The sequence below is a fragment of the Oncorhynchus mykiss genome, chromosome Y (genome assembly GCF_013265735.2).
Source record: "Oncorhynchus mykiss isolate Arlee chromosome Y, USDA_OmykA_1.1, whole genome shotgun sequence".
In the NCBI taxonomy this organism is placed as follows: domain Eukaryota; kingdom Metazoa; phylum Chordata; class Actinopteri; order Salmoniformes; family Salmonidae; genus Oncorhynchus; species Oncorhynchus mykiss.
The window spans coordinates 15104964-15132427 of record NC_048593.1 but is presented as its reverse complement, the minus strand read 5'-3'; the positions used below and the strand labels follow the sequence as shown (position 1 = coordinate 15132427).

General features: G+C 42.8%; 1 protein-coding gene across 3 annotated transcripts in view; it reads left to right on the top strand.

Annotated features, from left to right (window-relative positions):
* Positions 1 to 26449, top strand: part of LOC110509703 (netrin receptor UNC5D) — a 319330-nt gene extending 292881 nt beyond the window's left edge. For all 3 annotated transcript variants that reach the window (XM_036967784.1, XM_036967783.1, XM_036967782.1), the window contains 5 exons: positions 1896 to 2126; positions 8116 to 8265; positions 18986 to 19150; positions 19502 to 19680; positions 23642 to 26449. In XM_036967784.1, coding sequence (XP_036823679.1) covers positions 1896 to 2126; positions 8116 to 8265; positions 18986 to 19150; positions 19502 to 19680; positions 23642 to 23885 — 969 coding nt within the window. In that variant the 3' untranslated portion in view covers positions 23886 to 26449. The remainder of the gene's footprint in view (positions 1 to 1895; positions 2127 to 8115; positions 8266 to 18985; positions 19151 to 19501; positions 19681 to 23641) is intronic.
* Positions 26450 to 27464: the final 1015 nt, after the last annotated feature.

Below are 27464 nucleotides of genomic sequence, written 5' to 3'. Positions count from 1 at the left end.
ATAACATCCCAGCTGTCTTTCTCGGAGGGACTCCATCGTTCTCTCAAGCTCTTTGCTCCGACATCAATCCACACCCTCCATTTTTCTCCATCCATCCACCCGTCTATCCAGCCCAGCAGACGTATCAGCAATGTTCTTTTGAAGGCCCAATGCAGTAAAAAACGTGATTGTCCTGTGTTTTATATTTCCACGCTATGAGGTTGGAATAATATGTTGTAATTGTGAAAAATCAACAAATGCCTTTTTACTGTATGAGCTGTTTGAAAAGACTGGCTGAGAGGGGACCGGCGTGTGGGTGGAACCCCATCATTACAGAAGCATCCCTTTCCACCACAATCCCTTCATCAGATTCATTTCCTCCATCAACCATCCCTTCTACTTCCTCTGTGGTCACATCAAAGAGCAGGGACAGCAGCAGGGGACCAGAACTATATTCTCCACACACACACACACACACACACACACACACAAAAAAAAAAATATATATATATATATATATATATATATACTGTGAAATTGTGAAAATTATGATAATGCCCTTTTAGTGTAAGAGCTGTTTTAAAAAAACACCTACAATTTCTGCCTGTTTTGGTGAGATGGAGTTAGTGAGATGGAGTCATCGCCAGGCGGTAAATTAGTCAATAGACCAATAAGAAAGAGCGTTCCAAATCTCTTTGCCAATAACAGTTTGTTTTCAGTTTTTCCCTCCTCACTCAGACCACTTCCAGACAGTCCTAGCAATATTCTTGCTTGAGAAATTGTTCTTTGCTAACAAGGAATTTTTTATTTCATAATTTTGATTCAAAACAAACACAGTAAGGTACTTGATTGTTGCCCAGAAATGATTTAATATTGCTACATTGGAACTTTAATGTTTAACTTACTTCATCAAAGGAGTGTTGGAGAGTGACCGGTAGCTCACCTAGGCATAGTTGACCCCGGAGCTCAGAGCTCCTTGTGCCTTGCGTGAGAGGGAGAGCAGGGGGAAGAGGAAAAGATAAAAGGAGGGATAAATAAGAAAGAGAGAGAGAGAAATGTTTAAAGGCAGATAGAGAGAATGGGAGAGAGAAGGTGAAGAGGGAGAGAGAAATTGGTAATTGAATTTAAATAAATTGAGAAAGACCGAGATGAGAGAGAGGCCACCCTCGTCTTGCCCATGTGAAGGAGCCGTGGCGCAACCTGTCTCCTTTACTGTGAAATAATGAGCCCTTTATCTCAGGCAGAATGCCAGGCCAGCCTCTTCAAATGTGAACCATCGCTGGAATTAGTGACATTACCAGAGATGGAAGGCATCTCTCTCCCGCTCCCTCTCAATCTCTCTCTCTCGCTCTCTCTCGCTTTCTCTCTCCCCTTATCTCCCATCCCCACTGTCTCTCTCTCTCTCTCTGCCCCCACCTCCTCACCTTCTTTCTCCCTCCTCTCTTTCTTCCTCACATTTTCCCTTAATGCTGCTAAGCTTTTGGGGCGTTTGACTCCATCATTTTCTTCCCCTGCCTGCCTGGCTGGCTGTCTGGTGAGGATGAGGTATATAGAAAGTAGATTCCTTATGTCTGCTGCAGAGCTAATGGGCCAGGTGTTGCATCTAGGCCAGTGGATTACATTACTATATTATGCAGCCTGGCTTTATAGGGTTTAACCATGCCTTATAAGCTTAGTACAGAGGGCCACAGGGTCACTGGGATGGTGCAGTAGGTGATTTAGGAGGGGAATTGAGCACAGAATGAAGGAGAATTTACCTATGCATACGGTGTGGTAATCACGTTGCTGTTCATGATGCCCAATGTGCTGATTGCGTCTTTATCCATCCCCAGGCTTTTTTCCACATTAAAAACCATTAGATTATGGCCCCAACCCGCACCTAACTCCTTATTTTTTTCTCTCTTCCTCTCACACAGGAAGTAATGTCGGTGGAGGAGGAGAGCACTTCCTGCTACTGTCTGCTGGAGGCTCAGTGCTGCCACCTGCTGTTGGAGCATCCAGGGCGCTACGCCCTGGTGGGGGAGCCTCTGAGCCAGGAGGCTGTGAAGAGGCTGAGGTTGGCCGTGTTCGGTAGTGCAGACAACACCAATCCACTGGGATACAGCCTCAGAGTGTACTGTGTCGACGACACCCCCTACGCATTCCAGGTATGGAGAAGGTGAATGGATGGATGGATGGCTTGATGGGTGAATGGATGGGTGGCCAACAAGATCGCATAGTTTCCCTTCGAAATTCGACATATTATGGATGAATGTGTATTTTTTATGCATTAATTCTGTGTGGTTACAGGGTTAAAACAAAAACAACTCAAAGGGTTAAGTTTAGGATAGATGGGTAAAGGTTAGAGCTATGGGTTGGGGAAGGCTTAAAACAAAATAATTTTAAAACGACACGCTATTACCATCAGGTATCATCAGCATTCACACGGCTTGCAAGAGCATTGTGAACTGGTATTTCACAGTGGTCTGAGCAGTGCTCTCCAGCTTCTAGCATCCCAGTGCTGGGCAATCGTTTTTATTTTTTAAAAATTGGTGCGCACCGAGGAAGGCATACTGTATATCGACGTTCTCAGGACCATTTCAATCATCCCAAATAAAAGTGTGTTGCTAGTGATCAGTCTGGGGTGGCTACTTCGCTGGCTAACTAACTAACTGATTGGCTGACTGCTTGAGTGACTGACTGACGGACGGATGGATGGATGGATGGATGGATATATTGACTGCCTATCACACTAGTTTAGGCTGAGAGTAATTTGTGAGAGGACAAGATGTCAGTAACCCTTGTCTAACAGCTAGCCTACAGTAATAGGTTTCAACTGACAGGAAGTACTATGCAAAGGTTATACTGTACACAGGACAGTTTGCTAGAAGTGTGTGTGTGTGTGTGTGTGTGTGTGTGTGTGTGTGTGTGTGTGTGTGTGTGTGTGTGTGTGTGTGTGTGTGTGTGTGTGTGTGTGTGTGTGTGTGTGTGTGTGTGTGTGTGTGTGTGTGTGTGTGTGTGTGTGTGTGTGTGTGTGTGTGTGTGTGTGTGTGTGTGTGTGTGTGTGTGCATATCTGTCGTCACGCCTCAACATTGTGACTTTCTTTCTTCCGTCAGATTTTCACGCTCTTCCGGAGATGAGAGAGAGAATAATGCAAAATACACCAAATAATGCAGCAGAGCAGAGTTAGGCCAACCCGCTAATTATGTACAACCACCTAAAAGGAAGCTATTCCCAAACCTTCCATAACAAAGCCATCACCTACAGAGAGATGAACCTGGAGAAGAGTCCCCTAAGCAAGCTGGTCCTGGGGCTCTGTTCACAAACACAAACAGACCCCACAGAGCCCCAGGACAGCAACACAATTAGACCCAACCAAATCATGAGAAAACAAAAAGAATTAACAAAAAAAAACTGAGTAAACTACTGTTTGGCCCTAAACAGAGAGTACACTGTGGCAGAATACCTGACCACTGTGACTGACCCAAACTTAAAGAAAGGTTTGACTGTGTACAGACTCAGTGAGCATTGCTATTGAGAAAGGCCGCCGTAGGCAGACCTGGCTCTCAAGAGAAGACAGGCTATGTGCACACTGCCCACAAAATGAGGTGGAAACTGAGCTGCACTTCCTAATCTCCTGCCAAATGTATGACCATATTAGAGACGCATATTTTCCTCAGATTATACAGATCCACAAAGAACATCGAGAACAAACCCAATTTTGATAAACTCCCGTATCTACTGGGTGAAATACCATAGTGTGCCATCACAGCAGCAAGATTTGTGACCTGTTGCCACAAGAAAAGGGCAACCAGTGAAGAACAAACACTATTGTAAATACAACCCATATTTATGTTTTTATTTTCCTTTTTGTACTTTAACTATTTGCACATCGTTACAACACTGTATATATTGGGGCGGCAGGGTAGCCTAGTGATTAGAGTGTTTGACTGACTAGTAACCGAAAGGTTGCAAGTTTAAATCCCCAAGCTGACAAGGTACAAATCTGACGTGCCCCTGAACAGGCAGTTAACCCACTGTTCCTAGGCCGTCATTGAAAATAAGAATTTGTTCTTAACTGACTTGCCTAGTTAAATAAAGGTAAAATAAAAAATATACATATTTTGACATTTCTTTATTCTCTTGGAACTTCTGTGAGTGTAATGTTTACTGTTCATTTTTATTGCCCTTAAATTGAATTGAGAGAGAGACAGAGAGAGAGAGAGAGATAGAGACTGTTCGACAACTAGGCGTCAAGGAGGGACTTTTAATTACAAAGACAAGAGACATCGTTGCAATGTTTCGTCCCCTGTCTTCTTTCTGGGGCTTAATTGAATATTTGCAGTGTGTTAATTAAATGTTTTTTTAGCATTCCATTCCGAAAGATGAACCTGGCAAGGGAGCACACACATTACAGAAAGAGGGTGGATAAAGAGAAAGAGAGATAGTTAGGGAGAGAGTGTGTGTGTGCATTCTCTCTTTAGTTCTGTAAAGAGATGATGTATGGATCGTATTCGATGAAGAGTATCTACTGCCTTGTCACACAAACTAATTTCAATCACGCTCTCATTCTCTCTCATATCGACACCCATTATCCTCTTTCTGCCTCGTTCACACAAAAAGACAAACACACACACACCTACACACACACACACACACACACACACACACACACACACACACACACACACATGCACACACCTCTGACAGCAGCCAGTTGCTTTAAATCTGTGTGTTATTCTCCAGAGAGGTTGTGATTTGACAGATCTTGGCTCATTGGAGCAGATTCAGTTATGGACGCATCAGTCAGAGGGGAGCCTTGCATGGTGAATAGAGAGAAATTGCATTTGGGGAACCCACCAACCAATTTTCTCTGTCTCTGTCACTCTGCCCTTTTTATTTGTCCTGTTTTGGTGGGGGTTTTTGGGCTTCATACAATGAATGATTTCCCTTGTGATGCCCAGCAGGGTTGCGATTTTTCCATTTCCTAAGCTCGGTCCTGGGTACCCCAAGGGGTGCACGATTTGGTTTTTCCCTTAGCACTACACAGCTTATTCAAATAATCAAAGCTTAATCGTGAGTTGATTATTTGAATCAGCTGTGTAGTGCTTGGGCAAAAACCAAAATGTGGACCGAGTTTGGGAAACACAGACAGACAGACAGACAGGCAGACAGTACATGCGTACGCACAGACACACACAAAGACACATACACACTCACTAATGCTCCCGGTCTCCCTAGAGAATCACACAACAATACCCACGGATGAGAACCCAAAAAGCGTGAAATCACCAAAGTCCTTTCATCAATAGGAAATGCTATTCTGGAAGATTAGGCTTGATTTCTGTCTCTTTGTGTGGCTTCTCATGTGATGTCAATGAATTCAACTGAAACAGCATTTTAGGGGAATTGTGCTGCCTGATCTTTATTTATTGGACGTTTTGATGCCAGGATTTGTTTATTTGTTTCATTGTGTGTTTGGGAGGTTTCATTCTACGCGTGACATGATTATGGAATTCTTTCTAAATGAAGAAAAATGCCTTTTAAGCAATTATTCCACTTGCTTTCTCTTGCAAAGGGGGCTAACTGAATACCTAATCTGCCCATGAGCTGTTTAATGCAACTGGTTAGAGCTGTTTAGATATTCAGGGGGAGCTAGTTGTTCAGAGCTAGGGTTGCAAGGGAGGGTATATTCCTGGAAACCTTTTAAGTTTACCAGTAAACTACCAGAATTTCGTATCTTTCAAGGTTGTTATGTAATCTGTCACAATACATCTAGTGGCCCTTTTGGGGACTTCACATTATCCCAGGTGTCTCTGGCCCTCCGTGTGGCCTTATCACATGTTAAATATATGAAATAATTAAATAAGATGATTTAAAAATAAAACATAGAATGACAAAGCTGTAAAACATTTTCCTAAATCTAAACCATCAATTTAGGGAATACCATTGGTATTTAATATGAGTTTTTCAGCATGAAATATCCTTTAGATTTATTTACACACTATGTATTTGTTGTCAAGGTTTTGGCGGCAAACTGTTGGCAGTTGTGAAAAAAAGTCAATATTTGGATGAGTTGCAGAGGTAATTGTTGATTAGATGCTTTTTTCATTAATTAGGCTATTTTCTCTAGAACCATATAATCTATCTACTAAAAACTCACGGACAATACGGAGCAGATATAGTAAATTAATTCTATATACGGATTACATTTTTTTTGTAAATTATTCAAGTATAAATTAACAACGTTACGATAGTTTGCCATATACAGTGCCTTGCGAAAGTATTCGGCCCCCTTGAACTTTGCGACCTTTTGCCACATTTCAGGCTTCAAACATAAAGATATAAAACTGTATTTTTTTGTGTAGAATCAACAACAAGTGGGACACAATCATGAAGTGGAACGACATTTATTGGATATTTCAAACTTTTTTAACAAATCAAAAACTGAAAAATTGGGCGTGCAAAATTATTCAGCCCCTTTACTTTCAGTGCAGCAAACTCTCTCCAGAAGTTCAGTGAGGATCTCTGAATGATCCAATGTTGACCTAAATGACTAATGATGATAAATATAATCCACCTGTGTGTAATCAAGTCTCCGTATGAATGCACCTGCAGTGTGATAGTCTCAGAGGTCCGTTAAAAGCGCAGAGAGCATCATGAAGAACAAGGAACACACCAGGCAGGTCCGAGATACTGTTGTAAAGAAGTTTAAAGCCGGATTTGGATACAAAAAGATTTCCCAAGCTTTAAACATCCCAAGGAGCACTGTGCAAGCGATAATATTGAAATGGAAGGAGTATCAGACCACTGCAAATCTACCAAGACCTGGCCGTCCCTCTAAACTTTCAGCTCATACAAGGAGAAGACTGATCAGAGATGCAGCCAAGAGGCCCATGATCACTCTGGATGAACTGCAGAGATCTACAGCTGAGGTGGGAGACTCTGTCCATAGGACAACAATCAGTTGTATATTGCACAAATCTGGCCTTTATGGAAGAGTGGCAAGAAGAAAGACATTTCTTAAAGATATCCATAAAAAATGTTGTTTAAAGTTTGCCACAAGCCACCTGGGAGACACACCAAACATGTGGAAGAAGGTGCTCTGGTCAGATGAAACCAAAATTGAAATTTTTGGCAACAATGCAAAACGTTATGTTTGGCGTAAAAGCAACACAGCTCATCACCCTGAACACACCATCCCCACTGTCAAACATGGTGGTGGCAGCATCATGATTTGGGCCTGCTTTTCTTCAGCAGGGACAGGGAAGATGGTTAAAATTGATGGGAAGATGGATGGAGCCAAATACAGGACCATTCTGGAAGAAAACCTGATGGAGTCTGCAAAAGACCTGAGACTGGGACGGAGATTTGTCTTCCAACAAGACAATGATCCAAAACATAAAGCAAAATCTACAATGGAATGGTTCAAAAATAAACATATCCAGGTGTTAGAATGGCCAAGTCAAACTCCAGACCTGAATCCAATCGAGAATCTGTGGAAAGAACTGAAAACTGCTGTTCACAAATGCTCTCCATCCAACCTCACTGAGCTCGAGCTGTTTTGCAAGGAGGAATGGGGAAAAAATGTCAGTCTCTCGATGTGCAAAACTGATAGAGACATACCCCAAGCGACTTACAGCTGTAATCGCAGCAAAAGGTGGCGCTACAAAATATTAACTTAAGGGGGCTGAATAATTTTGCACGCCCAATTTTTCAGTTTTTGATTTGTTAAAAAAGTTTGAAATATCCAATAAATGTCGTTCCACTTCATGATTGTGTCCCACTTGTTGTTGATTCTTCACAAAAAAAATACAGTTTTATATCTTTATGTTTGAAGCCTGAAATGTGGCAAAAGGTCGCAAAGTTCAAGGGGGCCGAATACTTTCGCAAGGCACTGTAGTTTCTGTTCATTACCAAAATTACCGAAGATTCCAGTAACTTTGGTAAATTACCGGTAGCTTTGCAACCCTATTCAGAGCACTGCTTCTCACTGCAGTCCATGGGGTTACAGATGAAGGAGAGGGGTTGTGGCTGAACAATATTGCTTTTCTATGTTCTGTAATCCATGTATACTATTCTGCAACGATGTAAACACACCCGGATTTAATGTAATTCTCACCCTTTTATCTCTCCTTCCCTCATCTCCCTATCAGGAAATGGCGTCGGCCGAGCGGGTGAGGGGTGGTTGTCTCCTGGAGGAGCCCAAGACGCTGCTGTTCAGGGGGAACTCCCTTAACCTGCAGCTTTCCATCCAGGACGTCCCCCAGTTCCTCTGGAGCATCAAGCCTTTCACCACCTGCCAGGTAGGGGATGGAGGAATGTGTTGGGAGCGGGTGTCGGGGGGTGTGTGGGAGGGGATTAGAGAGGGAGTGTGGGTGTGCATGGAACCCAATCATTACAGAAATCTCCCTTCCACCACAATCCCTTCATCAGAGTCATTTCCTCCATCAACCATCCCTTCTTCTTCCTCTGTGGTCACATCAAAGAGCAGAGACAGCAGCAGGGGACCAGAACTATATTATCCCCCCCCCCCCCCCCCCCCCCCCACAAACACACACACATAACATATTAATTGACTGGCTGTTTGTTTGTCATTGAAACTACACAGTATGTATTAACTGAATTGACTTTGAAGAATTGAATGTTAACATGCAAGTCATTTAAGACTGCCCACCTCCAATTCAGTTTTCTCATGGATACACAACCACATCCCCAAGAGGCTGCTGCCCTTCAATGATTAGCTGAAGTCTTTTAGTGGCTAAAGTGATCATTGATCTGGTCTGGTCTTAAAAGCCCAGTGCAGTCATTGCCGTGATTTTCCTGTGTTTTGTATATATTTCCACACTACGAGGATGGAATACTGTGATAATGCCCTTTTAGTGTAAGAGCTGTTTGAAAAGACCGCCTGAAATTTCAAGCTGTAAATTAGTTAATAGACCAATAAGAAATAAGAGTTCCAGACCTCTCTGCCAATAACAGCTCATTTTCAGTTTTCCCTTAACCACTCAGACCACTCCTAGACAGTCCTACAAAATTATTTCTTAATTAACCTCTTGAAGCTTGGGGGCACTATTTTTATTTTTGGGAAAATAACGTTCCCAAAGTAAATGGCCTATTTCTCAGGACCAGATGCTAGAATATGTATATAATTGACAACTTAGGATAGAAAACACTCTAAAGTTTCCCAAACTGTAATTATATTGTCTGTGAGTATAACATAATTGATATTGCAGGCGAAAGCCTGAGAAAAATCCAATCAGGAAGTGACTCTTATTTTGAAAGCTCTGTGTTCCTATGCATCCCTATTGACCATTGAAAGGGATATCAACCAGATTCCTTTTTCTATGGCTCCCCTAAGGTGTTTACAGCCTTTAGACATAGTTTCAGGCCCTTATTTTGAAGAATGAGCATGAACGACCACATTACATAAGTGGTCAGGTGGGGACTCTCAGAGTGATTTTTGCTCAAAAGAGAGAGGCGGCCATTGTTCCTCCCGGTCCTAGTGAAAAGCCAACTGTCCCAGTTGATATACGTATTATCAAATAGATATTTGAAAAACACCTTGAGGATTGATTATAAAAAACGTTTGCCATGTTTCTGTCGACATTATGGATATAATTTTGAATTTTTGTCTGCGTTGTTGTGACCGCTATTTCCGGTGGATTCCTGGGCATAACGCACCAAACTAACGGAGGTATTTGGATATAAAAAATATCTTTATGGAACAAAAGGAACATTTGCTGTCTAACTGGGAGTCTCGTGAGTGAAAACATCCGAAGATCATCAAAGGTAAACGGTTAATTTGATTGCTTTTCTGATTTTCGTGACCAAGCTTCCTGATGCTAAGTGTACATAATGCTATGCTAGGCTATCGCTAACTTACACAAACGCTTGTATTGCTTTCGCTGTAAAGCATAATTTCAAAATCTGAGACGACAGGGTGATTAACAAAAGGGTAGGCTGTGTTTCGCTATATTTCACTTGTGATTTCATGAATATGAATATTTTCTAGTAATATTTTTTGACTGTTGCGCTTTGCTATTCAGCGTTTGCTGATGATAAATATACCGGATCCACGATGGGTACTTCTAAGAGGTTAAGAAATCACTCTTTGCTAGGAAGCTTTTTTTGGACCTTTTAACTAGTAGTTGAAAGGTGAAATATAGGAAAGAGGGCAATGCAATTAGCTTGCATTCAGACATAGTGTTTAGCAAATCTTGTCATCCTGGACCTGTATTTAAAATGTGCCTCAGAGTAGAAGCTGAGGCACATGCTGATGTGCTGATGTAGGATCTGTTCATGTAATCGTATTAATTAGGATCTAAAAGGCCAAATTAATTATATATCACTACTCCTAATCTCAGACTATTTGTGAATTCGGGCCCAGAGCTAGATTAGGTCTATAGTTTAGAGCTGTCCCCGACTACAAAAAATCTTGGTCAACCGAGAGTCGTCTGTTCTTTCGACCAATCGATTGGTAGACATTTTTAAACATGTATTTTTCAATATATAGACAGATCCTACAGTATGTTTTAACAAATCAACTATATGTAGGCTGCTGAGCTTGTCTGATCCTTTAAGCACTGCGATTAAAAATGAAGACACAAAATACTAAAGAGGGAGCCAGAGATCGATATAATTAAATGGTAAATGTACTACTGGTGATACTGGTGTGCCATCCCACGGCCTCTGCAATGGATTAGTCCACTCAGTCAGGCATGAATCAGACAGGTGTCTCGTGTACTATATTTTTTTATATATATATATATTTCCAACCCCTGCTCAACAACAAAAAATATTGGTCGACCAACAGCCTATTGACCAAACAATCGACCAGTTGTCTAAATGGGGTCAGCCGTACTAAAGGGTATTTAATATGTGACCGACCGCCTTGATTCAGTCTTATGTAGCAAAATTTGAAATTGTGTTTTTTACATTGGATAAAAGCAGGGACACAGAGCAACACAATGGTATATCATACATTGCATTTGAGGAACAATGGGTAAGTAATTTTGCTTTGAAAGTTGATAAACTTGTAACCTCACTTTTGAGAAAATGGCCTTTGAATGTTTTGGTACCTACTGGAGAGCTCTTCTTTGTCTACACCCATTCAGTATTGTTCACAGCCTCTTAAACTTTAGCCCCTCCCATCTCTTTAAGGGTTTATCTGAGCGTTCTGTCCTAACAATAGCAGTCAAGCACCCAAGCTAACTAACTAACGTTGGCTAGCTTGCTAGCTACTTCCAGACACAAATGAGAGAACAGCTCACTGACCATTTTACTTGCCCTAGCAGAGCTAGTTAGGCTGTTTCTATTAGTTAGTGCTAGTTTGACCACCAAGAGGGTATCTTTGAGAAGCATTTGATAGTCTTCAATATTGTCTATACTAGAGAATTTAAAACTTTTTTTAAGAACATAGTATATGGGATTGGTTATAAGAAATGTAGCTTAATTCATTTGATTCATATTATGGTGTTTCTATTCCAAGAAAAACAAAAAATGAAACCCTCAGGGTTGCCGTTAGGATGGAACGGAAAATATGGCGCGGTACAACGTGATGGTCAGGAGTAGGCTACAGTACTAAGAGCATAACATTTCCACACCCTAATTTGTAGTCTAACCGATACCCAAACGTAGATTCAGTGAAAATACACATCTCATTGATTTTTCAAGACCAGTCCCCATGCTTGTCTCAGAGTAGTGCTGTCTTGACCTCTGAATGATGTCTCTTCCATTAATTTTGAATGAGGATTTTCCAGTAAACAACTATTTGTTTACCTTCACTAGCTTACTTTGTTCCAATATTTCTGTCATTCAGTGATATTTATTCCCATTATTCCCAATTATTTATGGATCCATAAGGAAATTAACATCTGCATTTTGAAAGAATACTTTTATAATTATTTTATTAACGATAGCATAAAGATGCTGATGAAGAAATACTGTACAGTATATGCTTTATCTGACATTTTGCGGTTGCTTGAGGTCACCCACACACACTTTAAACATTTGGATAATAAAGTATTTAAAACATTTTAAAGATAGATGCCGCCTGCATTTGTTTACTAGGCCACTAGTTTGCAGACAGAGTTCAGTGTGTCAAATCGGAGGGCATGCTGTCCGGTTCTCTGGCAGTCTCTATGGGGGTGCCACAGGGTTCAATTCTCGGGCCGGCTCTTTTCTCTGTATATATCAATGATGTTGCTCTTGCTGCGGGCGATTCCCTGATCCACCTCTACGCAGACGACACCATTCTGTATACTTCCGGCCCGTCCTTGGACACTGTGCTATCTAACCTCCAAACGAGCTTCAATGCCATACAACACTCCTTCCGTGGCCTCCAACTGCTCTTAAACGCTAGTAAAACCAAATGCAAGCTTTTCAACCGTTCGTTGCCTGCACCCGCACGCCCGACTAGCATCACCACCCTGGATGGTTCCGACCTAGAATATGTGGACATCTATAAGTACCTAGTTGTCTGGCTAGACTGTAAACTTTCCTTCCAGACTCATATCAAACATCTCCAATCGAAAATCAAATCTAGAGTCGGCTTTCTATTCCGCAACAAAGCCTCCTTCACTCCTTCACAAACTTATCCTAGTAAAACTGACTATCCTACCGATCCTCGACTTCGGCGATGTCATCTACAAAATAGCTTCCAATACTCTACTCAGCAAACTGGATGCAGTTTATCACAGTGCCATCCATTTTGTTACTAAAGCACCTTATACCACCCACCACTGCGACCTGTATGCTCTAGTCGGCTGGCCCTCGCTATATATTCGTCGCCAGACCCACTGGCTCCAGGTCATCTACAATCCATGCTAGGTAAAGCTCCGCCTTATCTCAGTTCACTGGTCACGATGGCAACACCCACCCGTAGCACGTGCTCCAGCAGGTGTATCTCACTGATCATCCCTAAAGCCAACACCTAATTTGGCCGCCTTTCGTTCCAGTTCTCTGCTGCCTGTGACTGGAACGAATTGCAAAAATCGCTGTAGTTGGAGACTTTTATCTCCCTCACCAACTTGAAACATCTGCTATCTGAGCAGCTAACCGATCGCTGCATCTGTACATAGTCTGTCGGTAAATAGCCCACCCAATTTTACCTACCTCATCCCCATATTGTTTATATTTATTTACTTTTCTGCTCTTTTGCACACCAATATCTCTACCTGTACATGACCATCTGATCATTTATCACTCCAGTGTTAATCTGCAAAATTGTAATTATTTGCCTACCTCCTCATGCCTTTTGCACACAATGTATATAGACTCTCTTTATTTTCTACTGTGTTATTGACTTGTTAATTGTTTACTCCATGTGTAACTCTGTGTTGTTGTCTGTTCACACTGCTATGCTTTATCTTGGCCAGGTCGCAGTTGCAAATGAGAACTTGTTCTCAACTAGCCTACCTGGTTAAATAATGGTGAAATAAAAAAAATATATATGCAGTCTGACAAGTAAACAGCCTACAGTACATACTATTGTAAACATGGTAAATTACTTATTTCCTTACATAAGGGAGAGCAGATCCTGTCCAGACTTTCTTGGGGATCTCAAGTACTCATTAACTCTGTCTTTAATGCTTTTTGGGGTGCATCAGTCATGGACAGAAACTTCTGAGACACAGTGGTAATGACAAACACCCGGAGGTTCACTGGTAAGCCACATTGCCCCAGGATCCATCCCAGTTGGTATTCTGTGTCCACATGTGGTATCACTCTTCAGTTACACATCCTTGGAATAGCAGGACAGCATAACGGTCCGGACAGCCCTTGCAGTGCCTGGTGAGCATTTGGTCAAGTTCTGTTGTCAGAAGGTGAATGGAAATGTTAGGGTGAACCGACAACCTGATGAACCCGCCAGGAATGTTGACTGCCTGTCGGAGGTGGAGTTCCAGAGCTCACAGGTGTGCCTGGCATGGATTGTGACTCCATCTCATTCCTCGCCCTCTTCAACGCGTCATCCTACACCAGACTCTTCGCCATAAGCGCCTGACTCTCTGCCAATGATGAGTGACTCTCTGCCAATACCGCCTGGCTCTGGAACAATGCATCAGCTGTCACCCGTATCTCTGCCAAAGTATCTATTGTCATGCTAATAGCCCATAATGGAGCTGTACAACATGACCGCTCGGGAGTAGGCTACAGTACTACAGTAAGAGCAAAATATTCCTAACATTTCCACATCCTAATTGTTGTCCAAGTTTATCTTCTAATAAATACCTTAGTGTAACAACAGTTTTAGTAAGTAATACTGTCGAGTAGTAACACAAAATATGTGTGCGCATGCAGGACAGAGGAATCGCAATTCTTAGACTATTGTGCTAAATTCAATGACCTTCATCCTCATCATTCAGTTCATTGAAATTCTATTTTGAAGTTGTGCACAATTATCAGTTTCTATTTGGTTTATGTTACCCATTCATTGTCAGTTAGCATAATCAGTGCTCTAACTCCCACATGTGCTGGTCTGGAGAAATGAAGTAGTGACGCAGGGTATTGTACTAAACTACAAATGACCTGCAGTATAAACTTTTAGTTGAGCTACCACTGTATTTAACCAACCGGGTTCAATGTTAGCTAGCTAACATTAGGCTATAACCAGCAACGCAAATGGCTCTGAAATACGAATAATAAGATCATACTGTAACGGCCGTTGGTGGAAGAAGGTGAGGACCAAAGCACAGCGTGTTCGAAATTTAACACAAAAATGCAAAACAACAAAGAGACAACCGAAACAGCTCCGTCAGGAGAAACAGAAATTAACTACCCACACCACACTGGTGGGAAAAGGCTACCTAAGTATGGTTCTCAATCAGAGACAACGATAGACAGCTGCCTTTGATTGAGAAGCACACCCGGCCAATCCACACAGAAATCCAAAACATAGAAAATGAACATAGAATGCCCACCTTAGTCACACCCTGGCATAACCAAGGACAGGACAGGCGGGCGACTCTGGCAGCGCCGGACAGGCGGGCGACTCTGGCAGCTCCGGACAGGCGGGCGACTCTGGCAGCGCCGGACAGGCGGGCAACTCTGGCAGCGCCGGACAGGCGGGACACTCTGGCAGAGCCGGACAGGCGGGACACTCTGGCAGCGCCGGACAGGCGGGACACTCTGGCAGCGCCGGACAGGCGGGAGACTCTGGAGGGAGGAGACGGAGAGACAGCCTGGTCCTTGGAGGAGGCACAGGATAGACCGGGCCGTGGAGGTGCACTGGAGGTCTCGAACTAAGGGCCTGCACAACCCGTCCTGGCTGGATGGTGATTTTAGCAGACACACGGGAGACAGTGTGCAGCGCCGACGCAGGAAATCCTGGCCCGAGGAGACGGACTGGCTGGATCCTCAACCTAGCCCGGCAGATGCGGGGAGCTGAGATGTAGTGCACCGGGCAAAGAACGCGTACTGGAGACACCGTGCGCTCCACCGCATAACACGGTGCCTGACCAGTACGATGCCCGCCATGGTAAGCACGTCTTGGAGAGCTGTAGCGCCGAGCTGGCACAGGATGTGCAGGGCTAGGGAGGCGCACAGGAGGCCTGGTGCGTGGGGCTGGCACAGTGTTCACCAGACGGCTAGCACGCACCTCAGGACGAGTATGGAGAGCTGACTCAGGTGACATCAAATCCCGGACACGCTGCGTCGGGCGGATGTCGTGCCTCATGCACCAACACAGCAACTCCCTCGTTACTCTCTCCTCCAATCTCTCCATTAACCTCTAGTAACTCCCCATCCCGGGTCCGGGAGCGTAATCATCAACTGACACTAATTAGCATAACGCAACGGACATAAATATTCCTAGAAAATATTCATATTCATGAAAATCACAAGTGAAATATATTGAGACACAGCTTAGCCTTTTTTTAATCACCCTGTCATCTCAGATTTTCAAAATATGCTTTACAGCCAAAGCTAGACAAGCATTTGTGTAAGTTTATCGATAGCCTAGCATAGCATTTTGTCCAGCTAGCAGCAGGTAACTTGGTCACGGAAATCAGAAAAGAAATCAAATTAAATCGTTTACCTTTGATGAGCTTCGGATGTTTTCACTCAGGAGACTCCCAGTTAGATAGCCAATGTTAATTTTTTCCCAAAATATTATTTTTGTAGGCGAAATAGCTCCGTTTGTTCTTCACGTTTGGCTGAGAAATCAACCGGAAATTACGGTCACGAAAACGCCGAAAAATATTCCAAATTAGCTCCATAATATCGACGGAATCATGGCAAACGTTGTTTATAATCAATCTTCAAGGTGTTTTTCAAATATCTATTCGATAATATATCCACTGGGACAATTGGTTTTTCAGTAGGACCGATTGGAAAAATGGCTACCTCTGTTTCTTACGCGAGAATCACTCATGTAGCCGCTTACGGGTATTCTTCAACATAAATGCGTAAAACTACGTCACAATGCTGTAGACACCTTGGGGAATACGTAGAAAAAGTAATCTGGTTGATAGCCCATTCACTGCTCAATAGGGACGCATTGGAACGCAGCGCTTTCAAAACATGAGGCACTTCCGGATTGGATTTTTCTCAGGCTTTCGCCTGCAATATCAGATCTGTTATACTCACAGACAATATTTTTACAGTTTTGGAAACTTTAGAGTGTTTTCCATCCTAACTGTCAATTATATGCATATTCTAGCATCTTGTCCTGACAAAATATCCCATTTACTATGGGAACGTTATTTTTCCAAAAATGAAAATAATGCCCCCTAGTCACAAGGTTTTAACTGTCATTCTTCAATTCCATTGATTTCAAAACTTGATCCTCAATAATGTGGAGAGCAACACTTATGCAGATCTACAAAACAATATTTTTTTTAAGAATCCTGATTAGACAGGATTACCTTCACATACTGACCAGCTCAAATAGACAGAATCCTCTATATGGCAGACCAATCCGAACTCATCTCTCAGCATGTCCAACCCACTCATTATCTCTGCCAATCATGGCTAGCGATAAGGTTGCTTCTTTTTTTGTTGCTAAACCAACTACTGTAGGCTCATAATTTAACAATTGTATTCATATTTACAGATGGCATACCAATTAGTTATTAAGGCACATGAAAATTCACATGTTCCAGAAGGTATTTCTGCCCCCCCCCAAAAAAAAATTACATTGCCCCCCCCAACAAGTTTACATTTAAATGGCTCTCCTGTGAAGTAGTGACCCACGACATACGCCTAGTTTCCTGAAACAAGTCACATATGTTGATCTCTCTTTCACTTTCTCTCGCGCTCGCTCTCTCTCTCAATTCAATTCAAGAGATTTATTGGCATGGGAAACATATGTTAACATTGCCAAAGCAAGTGAAGTAGATAATAAACAAAGTGAAATGAACAGTAAACAATACATTCACAGAAGTTCCAAAAGAATAATGACATTTCAAATGCCATTATGTGTATATTTACAGTGTTGTAACAATGTTTAAATAGTGAAAGTACAAAAAGGAAAATAATAAAAAATAATTATTCGCTGGTTGTCCTTTTCTTGTGGCAACACTGTGGTAATTCACCCTGTAGATACGGGAGTTTATCAAAATTGGGTTTGTTCTCGATGTTCTTTGTGGATCTGTGTAATCTGAGGGAAATATGTGTCTCTAATATTGTCATAGATTTGGCAGGAGGTTAGGAAGTGCAGCTCAGTTTCCACCTAATTTTGTGGGCAGAGTGCACATAGCCTGTCTTCCCTTAAGAGCCAGTAGGTGATGGCTTTGTTAAGGAAGGTTTGGGAATCGCTTCCTTTTAGGTGGTTGTAGAATTTTACCGAGTCTCAATTTGGTGTTTGTCCCATTTTGTGAATTATTGGTTGGTGAGCGGATCCCAGACCTCACAACCACAAAGGGCAATGGGTTCTATAACTGATTAAAGTATTTTTAGCCAGATCCTAATTGGTATGTCGAATTTGATGTTACTTTTGATAGCATAAAAGGCCCTTCTTGCCTTGTCTCTCAGCTCGTTCACAGCTTTGTGGAAGCATCACCTAGATCTTCTGCACAGATTCTGACAGACCTGGGCCCTGACAGTAAAACTGACAGCAAGACAAAAAATAATGGTGTTCCAAAAAGGTCCAGTCGCTAGGACCCCAAATACAAATTCCATTTAGACACCGTTGCAAACAAAAAACTATACATACCTCAGCCTGTCCTAGCAATTGGACCTTTTTTGGAACACCATCATTTTTGTCTTGCTGAGTTTTACTGTCAGGGCCCAGGTCTGTCAGAATCTGTGCAGAAGATCTAGGTGATGCTGTAGGCCCTCCTTATTTGAGGACAGAAGCACCAGATCATCAGCAAACAGTAGACATTTGACTTCAGATTTTAGAAGGGTGAGGCCGGGTGCTTGCAGACTGTTCTAATGGCGTCGCCAATTAGTTGATATATATGTTGAAGGTGGGCGGGCTTAAGCTGCATCCCTGTCTCACCCCACGGCCCTGTGGAAAGACATTTTTTTTTGCCTATTTTTGTGTTCATGGATTTTATGTCCTATGTTTTTCCCCCAACACCACTTTCCATCAATGTGTATAGCAGACCCTCATACCAAATTGAGTCAAAGACTTTGCCTTTGTTTTGATTTGTTTATTTGTCATTTAGGATTGCAGGGTGAATATGTGGTCTGTCATACGGTAATTTGGTAAAAAGACAATTTGACATTTGCTCAGTACATTGTTTTCACTGAGGAAATGTAAGAGTCTGCTGTTAATGATAATGCAGAGGACTTTCCCAAGGTTGTTGTTGACGCATATCCCACGGTAGTTATTGGGGTTAGATTTGTCTCCACTTTTGTGGATTGGGGTGATCAGCCCTTGGTTCCACATATTGGGGAAGATGCCAAAGCTGAGGATAATGTTAAAGAGTTTAAGTATAGCCAATTGGAATTTGTTGTCTGTATATCTTATAATTTCATTGAGGATTCCATCAATACCACATGCCTTTTTGGGTTCTCACTCTCTCTTCTCTCTCCCCCCCTGCCCTTCCTCTCTCTCTCTCTGTCTCTCTCTTCCTCCAGGAGTTCTCATTCTCTCAGGTGTGGGCTAGTAACCAGCACCCCCTGCAGTGTGCCTTCTCATTGGAGCGTTACAGCCCCGCCTCCTCCCAGCTGTCCTGTAAGATCAGTGTGCGCCAGGTCAAAGGTCAGGAGCAAATCCTCCAGGTCTACACCTCTGTAGTCGAGGTAAGGGGAGGAGTGTGTGTGGGAGGAAGAGTGTGTGTGTGCACGTGTGGCCCTGTGTTTGTGAGTGTACGTCTTTGTGTGTGTGTGTGTGTGTGTGTGTGTGTGTGTGTGTGTGTGTGTGTGTGTGTGTAAACCCCAAATGGAGGTGATGCTGTTATACTAATAGGCTCTCTCATTAGAGTGAATGTCTCTGGATTTGACTGAAGAGCTTTTCTTAATGAAGCTCTCAGGGGGCTCTTGACTTGTATATTGCATCGGTTTAACTCTTTGAAGCCATATAATCCGCTGTTATCTGTAGAAATGCATTGAATTATGAAATAAAACTTATCCTGTAATGGTTTCTTCCTCCAGAGTGAAAAGGAGGTAGTCCCCTTCTTCACTCAGTCAGACTGTACCATCACATCACAGATGGGGTCCAGGGCTTTCAAGATCCCACTTTCCATCCGCCAGAGGATCTGTGCCACCTTCGACACAGCCAACGCCAAGGGCAAGGACTGGCAGCTGCTTGCACAGAAACTCTGCATAGACAGGTGAGATACCATACGCATGCACTTGCTCACACACACACACACACACACACACACACACACACACACACACGCTCATACACTCATACATACACACACACACACACATTCACACACAGAAACGCTTTCTGGTACTTTAAACAAAGAAACCCTGGTCCCCATCCTTAAATTCTAGTCCAACTGTTATACTGGCCCATGCAATGTTCATCATGTTTAAATTTGACTAGCAGCCATCTTGAGTACCACCCATTTAAGTCCATTTAATTTAGGTAGTCTACTAAGTTATATTGATTAATAATGATACTTCACGCTACAGAAATGTGTATAACGTCTACTTTGTTTGCTCTATTGGCTTGGTCAATATGACTCATCATGAAATGACAAAATTACAGAAATTATCAATCTTGACTGATTCAACTCTGTCTACCAATTGTCCCCATGGCTGTGCCCAGTTCATTTGCATACGGGTTGGTTTTTAGTCTGAACCTTTACCACCGTGGGAAAGGGAAAGGGGAAAATCTAGTCAGAACAACTGAATGCATTCAACTTCATTTTGATGCCAATCCTTATCTGCTATCACCAAGCAGCCCTACCAGAGACCAGGCACACATGGCTGATCTCATTATATCTGTACACACACACGCACACACACATACACAGACTGAGAGACATACACACACTGAGACACATACATACACAGAGACACATACATACATTTGGGTGAACTGCAGGAAGGTCTCAGGCCACCAGTTGCTCAGGCTGGAACTGTAAGAGAGAAATCGAGAGAACAAGTTTATAATTTGATGATAATATTATGAGGACATTTTTTTGAGACTGGTGTTTTGCGGGTACTATTTAATGAAGCTGCCAGTTGAGGACTTGTGAGGCATCTGATTCTAAAACTAGACAATCTAATGTACTTGTCCTCTTGCTCAGTTGTGCACCGGGGCCTCCCACTCCTCTTTCTGATTCCAAGATGGCGTAGCAGTCGGACGTCTTGTCGTGTCGTGTCCCTTGTATATATCGTATATATCGTTTTTTTTTCTCGTATATATCGTTTTTTCAACATATTTTTCTTCGCATATCTTTTAAAACATTTTGCTAAACCTCAACTTCTAAATACTCTCCTGCAACCCGCCTCACCCAATGTAGCTATTTTTTTCTAAAGTACTTATATTTACTTCGGATCCGGATCCCCTCAACTGAAGCTAGCCAGCTAACTACCAGGGATCAGTCAGCAAACCATTGCTAGCGGTCTTCAGCTAACCGGTCATCAGCTAACCTTTAGCTCGGAAAGCTCTCGCCACTTCGAACAACGCGACTCTAACCAGAGCATAACGGACCTATATTTTTTTTATCCCCGGATTCCCACCGTAAACGGAACATCTTCAGCTGGATCTTCACAACTAGCTAACTAGCTAACCGCAACCCCGGATGATTACTCCTGGCTAGCGTTTCCACCCACTTAGCTTGAAGCTAGCCCGGCCAGAGCTCCTGTGCTACCACCGAAGCATACTCCTGGGCTACAATATCCGGACCCACGACCGGTCTATAGATGTCACCGCATGAAGAGACATAAACAGACTCACCCCATCGCGACGCCCCCCAAAGGCTAACTTTCTAGCATTTGCTATCTCCTTGCTTGCTAATTCGGCCTGCTAACTGCTAGCTTGTTTAGCCCCGGTCCGCTAACTGCTAGCTTGTTTAGCCCCGGTCCGCTAACTGCTACCTTGTTTAGCCCCGGCCTACTAACTGTTAGCTTGTTAGCACAGGCCTACTAACTGTTAGCTTGTTAGCACAGGCCTGCTAACCGTCTGAATCGCCGCGTCCCAAACACTCACTGGACCCATATTTACTTTCAATCTCTTTTCGATTTTTAATTTGTTTATACCTTCCGGTAACCTGCCTCACCCAATGTGATACGGAATTGCTATTATTTTTAATTTTTAAAACACACTCAAGAACCTCCAGAAGCTAACTAGCTACAAACTATTTAGTCATTGTTAGCCACTGCTAGCGGCTTTTACCTTACCTGGATAATACTCGCCAGTCCAGCTTCCCTGCCCCATCCACCGCTGCCCACTGGAAACTGATCACTTGGCTACATAGCTGATGCATGCTGGACTGTCCATTAATCACGGTACTCCATTCTGCTTGTTTATGTTTTATCTGTCGGCCCCAGCTGCACTCAGGCTCTAGGCACTCAGGTGTGTAGTTAATCCGACGCCCCCTGCCTAGTCAACGCCATTTTACCTGCTGTTGTTGTGCTAGCTGATTAGCTGTTGTTGTCTCACCTACTGTTTTAGCTACTGTTTTAGCTAGCTCTCCCAATTCAACACCTGTGACTACTGTATGCCTCGCTGTATGTCTCTCTCAAATGTCAATATGCCTTGTATACTGTTGTTCAGGTTAGTTATCTTAGTTGTCTTAGTTTACAATGGAGCCCCTAGTTCCACTCTTCATACCCCTGATACCTCCTTTGTCCCACCTCCCACACATGCGGTGACCTCACCCATTACAACCAGCATGTCCAGAGATACAACCTCTCTCATCATCACCCAGTACCTGGGCTTACCTCCGCTGTACCCGCACCCCACCATACCACTGTCGGCGCATTATGCCCTGAATATATTCTACCATGCCCAGAAATCCGATCCTTTTATTCTCTGTCCCCAACGCTCTAGGCGACCAGTTTTGATAGCCAGAAGTGATGGTTGCTACAATAGTCATTTACAACATTAACAATGTCTACACTGTATTTCGGTTCAATTTGATGTTATTTTAATGGACAAAATGTTTTGCTTTTCTTTCAAAAACAAGGACATTTCTAAGTGACCCCAAACTTTTGACCGGTAGTGTATGTCCCTCTCTCCCCCTTTCATTCCCTCCATCTCCTGTAGAAGTATTTCTGGGATATCTGCCAGAGCTTTATTTGCTTAGGATGTTGGGGATTTTAGCGGTTCGATATTGGGTGATCTCTATTCCCTCAGCAGAAGAAGAAACAGTCAATAATAGATGGCTCATTTTTTAGCCATCTTGGCTGTGTTTACCCAGGTAGCCCTATTCTGATCTTTATGTCACTAATTGGTATTTTTACCAATGCGATCAGATGTTTTGACCATAATTGGGCTGTCTGTATGAACATAGTCCTGGTGTCTTGTTTCCAGATAGCCTACCCTTTCCACCATTACTCTCTCTCTCTCCCTTTATCTCCTTGTCCTGCAACCCCCTCCCTCCCCTCTCTCTGATCTTCCATCTATCTTTTAGGAGTGTGGAAAAGGGGGGGGGGTAAAGTTTACTGAGTAGAAGGGTGACCTAAGCCGCGTGACATACACCAGAAAACTGTGCTGGTAAACAACATGAGGCATTTCAGGAATGGGAAAAGGATTTGGGGAGTATTTTCTAACCAGTGGAAGCCGTCAGCATCATTTAATGAGAATGTCTCTACCTTGTTAAGCATTTTTGCTATTATATATCTGGGTGTGTGGGAGCATCATCACCACGAGAGAGAGAGTGAGAGAGTGAGAGTGAGAGTGAGAGTGAGAGTGAGAGTGAGAGTGAGAGTGAGAGTGAGAGTGAGAGTGAGAGTGAGAGAGAGAGAGAGAGAGAGAGAGAGAGAGAGAGAACTGTGATGAAACAGTGCCCTCTGGTGAATGTGAGTTAACAACAGCTATGCTGAATTTGATATTCAAGATAATAATATAAGAGATGCAATATACATGTATTTGTTTCCTTCTTCCTTTTCATCATCCACTCATTTTTCCCCTTATGCTTCTTGTCCAGTGTCCCCCAAACCTCTTCCTGAGTAACCGCAGCTATTACCTCTTGTTGGATCTATTCCAGTACAAGCATATCTGAATCATCTGGTCAACTACTCATCAAGCCCCAGTATTCGATATGAACTGTGTCCTCTCTATCTCTGTTTCTCTGCCCCTCCTCCCACTTCCCTCTCCCCTCCCTTTAGGAACCTGTGTTACTTTGCGCGTCAGGAGAGCCCATCGGCGGTGATCCTCAGCCTGTGGGAGGCCCAGCACCAGGACACAGGGGACCTGGACTCTCTGGCCAGCGCTCTGGAGGAGATCGGCAAGGTCCACTCCACCCACTCCACCTCCAATAGGACCAGCACGCAGACCACCACAGGGACCACCACAAGGACCACCGCTACCCTGGGCCGCAGCACTGAGGAGCTGGACGCTGAGTTCACCTAACCAGGGTAGGGATGAACGGATGAACTGGAGCCCCAGCAAAGGATCACAAGGCTGGGAATGAACTAGCCTAAACAGGGGAGGAATGGCTGGACCCTTACAGTGGAGGAGGTCATACAGAAGACTCCAGTCAGGGGAGGATTGGACAGAGAGCAGACATGACTAAGTACTACAGGGGAACTAATTAACTACTTTAACTAAAGTCAGACCACCAGGCTGAATGGAGGGGTAAGATGATAGGAGAACAAGAGATGCTGGAGGAGAAGGGTATAAGGGAGGGAATGAAAAGGGGTGAGGGGGACAATGGTTTGAGAGGGGAGGGGTGCAAGAAGAGATGGGGATAAGGGACAGGGGACAAGGGATAGTGGTGCAAGAGGAGAAGAGGTGCAAGGGAGAGAGGGAGAAGGGGACAAGCAAGCAGTGTAGTGGGTTCTAGAGGTCTGAAGGTCCTGCCACGAGAGGGCAGCTACTGTTGTTTAGGTAGAAACAGACGGAACTAATTACAGTAACCTAGGGACTACTCCACAACAGAGTCAAAAAGTGAACCACAACTGAACCACAAACCAACAAGTGGCATTCTTTCTAACCTGGACTATTAAGCCCCACCCCTCTAGTCATTCCCCTCAATAGCAAGAATTCTTTGTGTGACGTGAATATGTTGTTGTTTATTTTATATTTATAATATCTCTTTTCTTGTGTTTTTCCTTGCACATTGAAGGTGTGTTAATGCATCGGCCTACTGTGGAACCAGAGAGAAACAAGCTCTATCTAGGTATTGTTGACAACATGTTGTGAAAAACAGTCAGTATTGACGTCTGCCATATGACGTCACAAACATTTGGGTTACCCATACCTAGGGTTACCCATACACACACGAGCATACTACTTAGAATGAAGGAGTGTATTTGGGCATACATTCAGAGTGCAATGTATTGGGGCATACATTCAGAGTGGTGTGCTTTGTGGTATATGCTGATATTGGGACGTGGCCAATATGTCATTTTACTGAATGGCACTGAAAAAGTTCTGGTGTCACACTAAAGCAGTGACATTAATTAACAAATGGCTATCTGCAGATGAATTAAGGAGAATGTATGAGGGATGGTCGAAACATCCCAGGCTGTCACATGGGTAAGATCAACACCCACACACAAACAAGCAGAATGGCACTTTCCTATCAGGTGGATATTTTTTACCTAAATGTATTGGTCAGAAAATGAATTGAAGTGATTAGAGTATTTACGTGTGCTGTTAACCCTTAAACTCCCACTCCAGTCGTGCCGTAGGCCAAGTCAGGCTAACTAACTAACCCTTAGCCTACTACCAGGAAACACAAACCCAAATATTATTCAACTTCAAAAAGTTGCCCACCCACATACACACACAAAATAGGTCAAAATAAAAAAAGGTTAACTGTGAGAAACAGTGTGTAGAACTGTCATGGTGTTGTTTCATGGAATTTACAGTGTTTTTACATGCTAGTACCTAACTATAGTAAGCTGTCCAGTCTCCTCTACCTAAAGTGTGGGAGACACCAGGCACGTGGCAGAGGTGCTCCCAACGTTGTTACAGCATTTAAACCCATCACACACGATAGCAGGAGCTGCAGCTTGGAGATGATTAACTCACACACACTGAACTGATCTGAAATATACACACACACACACACACACACACACACACACACACACACACACACACACACACACACACACACACACACACACACACACACACACACACACACACACACACACACACACTCTCTGGGCACATGCATACACAGTTCTCCAATGTGGTGAGAGGTGCATGCCTAACTGAATATCTGGAAGGCAAAAAATAAGCCGACGCAAAGAGCTATCTATAGACATCAGTTTGTGGGTGCATGTGTGCGCACCTGGACGTGTGTTTGTGTGTCATGAATTTGAAGATCTGGCTTTGTCCCTTTGGAGAATCCAGCCTAGTGCTAGTATTTGAGTTCAGTCTGATGTGTGAATCTCTCACAAGCTACTGTCTTTAGATCGGTATTCCTTTGGAGAAAAATAAAGAAACAGTACTGATTTGAGTAAAACGATATCTATGTCAGACGTACTGAGACATTAGTCTGACAATTTATCGCTTTTATTTATCGCTGCTGTTTTTCCATAATCTGCCCTTCCTTATTAGGAAGAAATCTAAGAGAAATCGAAGAGATCCTTCCTAGTTCTCATACTGCAATTATTATATTTTTGGTTAGAGTAAAACGTAACTATTAAAAATAGTTGAATGATGATTTTATGCTGAAAATATTATTATGCATACAGTGAGAGGCATTTATAATTAATTCAATGCAATTAAGCCATGAACGTTCTTTATACACACTCTATAATCACATTTGATTGACTTAGCTATGTTTTACAACGCTATACATTTTCAATGTTAAGCAGGTGAATAGTACGATGATTATTATGCTGCTTATCACTGTTTGATGTGTATTTTTGCTGATTTATCTTCTTTTTTTTCCCTCAACATGATTTGCAAATGTATATACTCTGTCATGTTTTGAAATAAATACGCAGTGAAATTCACTTGTTTTCTTTGTTCTGAAAATGCCGTTGTAATTCACCTTGGGCCGGGGTTCAATTAACATTGTGCCTTCTAGAGGTCATTTTCGCTTGAGCCATTTGCCGTGTTTACCATCAATGCAATCTCCTTTTAAGTATTGTCGGCTGTCAAGTGCAATGCTCTATAACATGCCTTGGATTGAATACTGGCCTTAGGTTTATTACAACAACTAGGGTGTCCACCCACTCTGCCCAGATTGGGTGAAAACGTGCTTTGGTGATGAAATGTCACTTCTTTCTGTTAAAAAAAAATAAACAGTAGCGGTGCGTGGGTAAAATCACTGAGGAAGGAAAAAAAATCATACTACAACCTACTGTATAGCACCAGTCAAATGTTTGGACACACCTACTCATTCCAGGGTTTTTCTTTATTTTCTTTCTATTTTCTGCATTGTAGAATAATAGTTAAGACATCAAAACTATGAAATAACACATATGGAATCATGTAATAACCAAAAGTGTTCAACAAATATTTTACATTTTAGATTCTTCAAAGTAGCCACCCTTTGCCTTGATGACTGCTTTGCACACTCTTGTAAGTTGACCTTATTTATAGTGGCAATCACCAGACCATTAACAAATGAGTTACCAACATTTATAACTGCTGAAAACATACCTTTAAAGAAAGTGGAAACCTACTGACCATTTATCAATGAGTTAGGCCTACCAATATGTATACCTTATGTTCCTTGCATTCAATCCTACGGGCAGCAACAATGTCATACACTTGTTTGACCAGACAGCATCAGATAGATGGCCTGCACATACTGAGACAGAGGGAAGCTTTTTTGCTCGCTCGGATGCCTTCTCCAATGAGATGCATTCAGCCTCTTGTGAATTGAAGGAAAATTATGAAACACAGAGAGACGAAAGATAAATGATTTTTAAAAAGTATTAAAGATTGTTAAAGATCTTCTTTGCAGATCCTCTCAAGCTTTGTCAGGTTGAATGGGGAGTGTCGCTTCACAGCTATTTTGAG